This window comes from Anser brachyrhynchus (genome assembly GCF_964034855.1).
Source record: "Anser brachyrhynchus genome assembly, chromosome: 1".
In the NCBI taxonomy this organism is placed as follows: Eukaryota; Metazoa; Chordata; class Aves; order Anseriformes; family Anatidae; genus Anser; species Anser brachyrhynchus.
In genome coordinates, this window is record NC_137694.1 from 194326674 (window position 1) to 194333489 (window position 6816).

Consider the following 6816-nt stretch of genomic DNA (forward strand, 5'->3'; position numbering starts at 1 on the left):
AATTCTTCTAGTTACCCACTGAGAACATATATCGGTGGAGCAATGAAAAATTCTTTGACTTGAACGAGAATTATATTACATGTAGTTTACTGAAATGAGATCTAGTGTCATGTAGAAAATGATGCTTTGGAGCAACAGGGTGAGGAAGGAGGCTGACACTTGTCTCTGCTGCAGCTGGAATGGATCCCCCTTCATCCAGGTCAGCCAGAGGATGAGGAGGCTTCACCTCCATGGCTCCAGATGGGGAAGCTAAGGCTGACATCGTCGGGAACCTCCCCTGTGTGCCTGTCGGACAGTCACCTCTCCCCTCAAGGCTCCTATACCATCCAGGCTTCACAAGTTGGTAACACGTTTCCTATACTGTTGAGTTTGGCTGGATTAAGAGCAGAGAGCTACATGTAAAAGACTAAAAACAGAAGGAGGCTCTGTTCTACTAGAAATTTATTTAGTGATCAGATGGAAAACTTGGCTTCAGTGAAAAAAAAAGTTAGGTACCAGAAAGAGATGAGAAAGTCAGTCCTGGATAAAAGTAGTTCTAATACTTAACATAAATTAAAACGTAATTAAAGGTTCATATACGAGTCATGCCAACTTCTATGTAGATGAGAACTGTAATGAAACGGTATCTAAGTCATTATAAATTTTGCTATTTACACAAAAGAGGAAAAAGAATGTTTCCTACTTCATTTTTCGTGTTACCCTCCATAGCTTGCGTACTTATTAAAATGTAGGGTTTCAATTACCCATAGAAAAAATACAAACGTGCAGAGAAAATGACTACTAGAAAGAAAAGCAACCAAATCCCATAACTGGATTTATAATAATTCAGTCCTGTCTAAGGAGTCAGATCGTGTTCTTTTTCCTCCCTACATAAAAGTTGCACTCATATTCATAACAATAGAACAAGAAAAGCACAGTTGCTTCAGAACACTGGACATAGTTTTCCAGAAACAAGATAGCAACTACTCAGGAATGCCGTGGAAAACATTAATCACATAGTAACTTGCTATTTACATTGAAGATAGTAGCCTTTAAAATGAATTAAAAACTAACAGGAAAAAAAAGAAAACAAACAAACAAACAAAACTAAAACAGTTTTCAGTCATGGGACAGTTTTGCCTATAAGGTGGAATCTCTGTTCTTTGTTTTTCGTCCAGCATTTCTTTGGAGATATATATCTGTACATGTGCAGATATATGTCTGGGAGAGGTTTATCAAAAGCGAAATCATGCCTGGATGGCAAGCTGGCAAATCTCATCTCAGAGATTACATTTGCAGCAGACAAACACCCCCAGAAAAAAAAATGCTGGACCGATACATGTGAACGAAATGCCTCTCCCCGTCCGTGACCCACGCGGGATCCACGTACATGCCTTGGGCCGGCAAAGCGGGGCTGACCACAGCTAGGCTCGGCGTCCCAGCCGTCCCATGCAGACAGCACACACCACAATGCTCCTCTCCCCACCAAAATGCCGAGCAGGGCAAGCGATGGGGATGCTGCCACCCGTTGCCTGGATGACGGACGGGCCCCAGGTCCCTTCGTAGTCAGCAGATGCCACTCGCATTGCTGTCAGTGGGAGCTGGACAGAGCCCTGAGGGAGCAGCAGGCTCTGGGGGTGCTCCGCAGGATGAGGACTTGCCGGTTCGCCAGTCCAGCCCCAGCGCTGCCACCCAGCTTTGGCGAGGTTCTACAAAATAAGCGACTGCCGTCGTGCTTCTTCCGTGGGACGACGACCGGACCAGGCTGGTGAGCACCACGGCACTTCTTCTTACACCTGCAAGATGCTGCCGGGCTACAGGCCCCAATTTCTTATTTTGAAGCAGGAAAATCCAGGCAGAGGATGTGCCCCTTACCAGAGGAAGGACTGTCTGTTCTCCAGCAGCCAGAACGCAGCTGTCCGGGCTCCATCGTAACTTGCCAAAAATACAGTGCAAATTTTTAACAGTTCACAGGAAAAAGAACGTCCGCATTGTCAGGGTATAAATCCGTCCTTACGTACGAGAATGGAACAAGCATTCACCCAGCATCTCTATCAAATATCGTAGAAAAGGTTACACAAAAATATTTAAGTATATGGATACAGATACATAGATATTACACTTGCATAAAATATGTAGATTCAAAACCCTTTGGGCAGTTTCACAGTTAGCTGAAAATGTATGCTTTAGAAATATGAACAATTTCCTACACTTTTCTAGTTTAAGTAGGAGGGGGAAAGGGAAGAAGCATCAGCCTTATTAATACTGAATGCTAAGTGCAGAAGTTTAGCTGTAGCTGTAGGGTTTTGAAGCAATTGATTTGACAGAACCTCCAAGCATAAATTCTGTTTTAAAAATCCACATTTATTCCCTAGATTGCTTATTGTTTCATGAAAATGAAAGCCTACGTGTCCTGCTTGTATCAACTGGATCTCCTGAGACCGTTCAATTAAACCTCATAAGCTTACAATACTTCAAGGTAGGGTCGTGTACTGGGAGAACGCATGAACCTTATTGCAGTATTCCTGTGTGATAAAAGGAATTTATAACTTCTTGCATCTTGTGTAATTTAACTTTAGAAATGCAAAACCTTAAATGACACCACAAGAAGCTCACAGTTCTGAGAAAATTAAAGTCAGTATGAAATTTTACTTAGAGACCACATAATTTACATAGATTTACATAAATACAGAGATATTAAAATAATAAGTCAAAGCTAATTAACAGAGGATAGAGGTTTACATGATAACATTTTAACTCTAGTTACATTTTTTGCAACTACTTTTTAGTGTCATGAGATAATATAAATAATATATATACCTATATATCTGTAATATATATAAAGATATATATATATATCTCCATCCTTCTTTTTTTTTATTTTTTTCTTCAAAAATAGGGCAATTTTATAACTGCAATGAGATGTGACAAGCAGTACACTTCTGGGGAATTATTGCATGCCTTGAGTGCATAAGGCAGAAGGAAGAGTATCTGACTTCAGACACTAAAGAAGTGGAACCATCAACCAGAAATGCACTGGAGTGATCTGGAACATCTTATTGCTTTTATAAAACTCGAAATCATACACTGGTTTTTAAGAAAAGGCACAAAATAAAGGGGAAAGTAATATCTCTCTATTTAGTGGAGATCAACGACCAGGAAGCTCCATTACGGCTCACTGAACTCTCTTCATTGTCCTAAACCTATTCCCTGTGGTGCAATACCGTGCTGCAGTTGCATAAGGAGGTTAAACACAAAAGTTCATGCATCCTTTATTAGGGGAAACAAAACAAAAGCCCGTTTTCCTTGCCCAGCAACAACGCAGGAGCCATTAGCATCTGGTGGCACCAGCTGCCGGGGAGCATCAGCCACCGGTGCGGCCGCACCGCAGCGTGCAAGCCCCGTGGGCTCCAGGCACGTCCCCGCACTAACCTCGGCTGGCGGAGCAGCTCCTCGAGCGGGATGCTACAGCACCTGCCCACAGCGCCGGAGGCACGGATCCAAACCCAGCGGTCATTGCCCGTCAGGCCAAGCAAGATAAGGAAGGGGTAAAACGGGGTAACAGAGGCGCTGCCCTGAAACCTCCGCGTTTTGGCGCTGTCGAAGGATTAGGGAGCGCTTCTGCCGCCCTCCTTCCTCCTTTTACCTCGGCGAGCGGCATTCGCTCCCCGCCTGTGCCCGGGGTTTTCCAGCCCAACAGCCACGCCGGGAGGCAGAGTACAGCAGAGCGGGGACAAAACGTTAAGAACTGTGGACTACTACTACCTCCTCACGCCACTTTGAATGCCGGGATAGGAAAGGAAAAAAAGAAAAGAAATCCCTCAGGATTACTTTTCCTTTGCTGTATTTTTTAGATGTTAAACTGCACAGTAGAGGGCTGCCTCTGCTGTGATACCGCACGAGATGTCTCAAAGTTTGGACACGGCACTCTGCTAAGGCACCTCCAAGGAACGGGCACTGATTTAATCGCTGAGCAAAGCCGCATTTGCTGAACCTGGCACTGCCCTGGGCTCCTTCAACACGCACAGCACCAGCAGCCCCTTACACCTGCCTGCCAGACACAAAAAAGCTACTGGTGTTTGCTCAGGAGAAACCACACCAGCCACTTCTGAAATAAACATTTGCCGGGGTTTAAGAGCTGACATTTTGTACAACCGCATGGTTTGCTCCCCAAAAGGGGGAAAATTAAGTGTTGTGCCTGCTAGGTTAGGAGGGATAAAAATACATATCAGCCAAAAAAAAGTAGGACCCAGCCCCGTTCTGCTGCAGGATTCCTTGCCGGGAGGTGAAGCTGTGAATGCAGCGCAGTCGGTGCGGGGTGCCTGGTGCAGAACCGGGTTTCTTTGGGGACCACCAGGAGGGACAAGGCCACCCTCCCTCAGGGCGCATCGCCTCGCACTGCCACGCAGAACGGTGCCGGGTTTCGGGGTCTGTGTCACGGGGGGTGTTTGAAGATGAGGGATGCTGAGGGGAGAGGAAAGCTCTGCTCTGCTCTGCCCATCCTGCTGGGCAGACGGCGGGGGGCTCAGCGCTGCAGCTGGGGGGACGGGGCCGCGGGGCGCCTGCAGTTTTCTGAAGCCCAGACTGGGGTGGACATTTCTACACAAAACAATATCCAGTCCTGGAAAGGAGTGAGAGGGGTGGGACAGGGGCAAAGGTCCTGGCACAGAAGGAGAGACCGCGGTGGGCTGTTGCCCTGCTCCGAGGGGACGGGGGGTCCCAAGGTGCCCACCAGACCTGCCTCTCCCCCCGCACCCCTCACCCGCGCCCCAGCCACGCCATGCAATGGTGACATGGGGTGCAGGGGAAGCCCAGGAGAGTGGGATCGCCCCGGTCCTCAGGGTAACGACGTCCGGGGAAAAGGGACCCCCACCCCTGACCCGCTCCTCCAGGTGGACGATGGTGTGTGGTAGCTGAGTGCAGCTCCTTCTCCGGTAAAAAGACGCATCCTTTCCTTGCACAGTCAATGAGAAACGCAATGTGATCTGTCATGCGCTTGGATCGGGGGCTCGTTCGTTCATTTGAATTAGCAACGTTTTTTTCTTCTTCTTCGGGGACAAGAATAATCACTCAGGTATTTACAAACACCAACCAGCGCCGTCGCGAGGTCTCCCCCAAACCATCATGACAAAATCACCGTTTGCAAGAGCCCCGCGCCAGCTGTGTCCAAAGAAGCCCGTGGCTGCTGGGAGCTGGGGGCTGCCGAGGGAGAGGGGCGCTGGATCTCTGAGTCCTGGGGGGGTCTTCCCAGGCGGCTGTCTCTTCCTTGGGGTGCCTCTCCCCGCGCCCCTGTCCCGGGGTGCTGCCGGCTGCCGCTACTGCTGCTGCGGGTGCAGTGGTCCCTTTCGTACTCCTCCTGAGCCTTTTGCATCTTCCGCTTCTTCATCTTCCTCTTGTGGACATGGAAGGTGGTGAGGGAGAGGAGGATCAGGCAGAAGATGAGGGTGACCAGGACGATTAAAACCAGAGTGGACGAGAAGGACTGGAAGAGCTGACCCACTTGCGCGATGCAGGTGCTGCTGGCGTTCAAGGTGGCGGACGTCCTGTTCAGGAGGCAAGGCGGCAGGGACAGCCTCAACTCCTTGGAGAGCTTGGCACTCATTGAGGAGGCTTCGGAAAGACGAGGATCTCCCTCCCCTCTCTGAAGACGCCGAAATTTCCAGCCGCTGCCGGGCTGCTGCGGCCGGCCGGGCGCTCGCTGCCGATGCCCGGGGTGCTGCCGGCTCTGCCTCTCGCTCGCCCTCGAGCCCCAGAGCAGCCTGCGAAAGGGGAGCCGGACACATCAGCGCCCACCCTGCCCCGATCCCCCCACCCCTGGCACGGGGACAGGGGGCAGCGAGCCCCGCCGCCCGCCCCCCAGCCCCTTACCTGCGCCGGAGGAGGCGGCGAGGGGGCGGCCCGGCGGCGGCGGGCGCTGGGGGGGCTGCGGCAGCGCCGGGCGGTGCGGAGCGGGTGCGGAGCGGAGCGGAGCGGAGCCGCCGCCGCTTCGGGGAGCGCCGCCCGCAGCCTGGCACCGCCCCGGCCGCTGACGTCAGGATGGGGCCGCCCACCCCCTGCCCCCATCCCCACCCCACCCCCGGCCCCCCCACCCCACCCCCGGCCCCCCTGTGCCATCCCCATCCCACCCTCATCCCAACACCGGCCCCCACATTCCAACCCCAGTCCACTCCCAGCCCCCCCTTCTCATCCCCACACCACCCTTGTTCCCCCCATCCCACCCCCGGTCCCCCTATCCCATCCCCATCCCACTCCCAGCCTCCCCTTCCCACCCCCACCCCACCTCCAGTCTCCCTACCCCTTCCCCATCCCATCCCCACCCCACCCCTGTTCCCCCATCCTATCCCCAACCCATCCCCACCCCACTCCCCGTCCCCCCATCACACTCACAGCCCCCCCATCCCACCCGCTTCCCACCTCTGGTCCCTCCATGCCATGCCATGCCATGCCATGCCATCCCATCCCATTCCGTCCCATCCCCTCCCGTCCCGTCCCGTCCCATCCCATCTCATCTCGTCCCGCCCCATCCCGTCCCATCCTGTCCCGTCCTGTCCTGTCCTGTCCTGTCCCAGTCCCCGTCCCAGTCCCAGTCCCAGTCCCAGTCCCAGTCCCAGTCCCAGTCCCAGTCCCTCCATCCCACCCCCATCCCCTCCATCCTATCCCCATCCCACCCCCGGTCCCCCCATCCCACCCGCACCCAGTCCCTGGTCCATTCATCCCACCCCCATCCCATCCCTTCCCATCCCATCCCATCCCCGGTCCCCCCCCGGAAGGAGCCGAGCACTGCCGCACCCAGCCGTAGCAATGTGAAGGTTGCCCTCCCACAGCCGCAGGTGTCTT

General features: G+C 52.6%; 1 protein-coding gene across 2 annotated transcripts; it reads right to left on the reverse strand.

The window, feature by feature from the left end:
- Nucleotides 1-424: 424 nt before the first annotated feature.
- LOC308195745 (uncharacterized protein C11orf87 homolog) lies at nt 425-6003 on the reverse strand. Of its 2 annotated transcripts, XR_013951798.1 has the most exons (3): nt 5848-5982; nt 3412-5738; nt 425-2030 (listed from the first exon to the last, which is right to left on the reverse strand). XR_013951798.1 is itself a non-coding variant. In XM_080593707.1 (2 exons), exon 2 carries the CDS (start codon nt 5579-5581, stop codon nt 5102-5104), a length of 480 nt encoding a protein of 159 aa, XP_080449833.1. In that variant the 5' UTR covers nt 5582-5738; nt 5848-6003; the 3' UTR covers nt 425-5101. The 2 variants fall into 2 exon arrangements, 1 of the variants encoding a protein (XP_080449833.1); XM_080593707.1 differs by having other exon boundaries at nt 425-5738; nt 5848-6003.
- Between the last annotated feature and the right edge of the window lie 813 nt (nt 6004-6816).

What these genes read in the sequence shown, in the direction of transcription:
- LOC308195745 (XM_080593707.1), bottom strand. Translation starts at nt 5,581, where the DNA reads ATGAGTGCCAAGCTCTCCAAGGAGTTGAGGCTGTCCCTGCCGCCTTGC.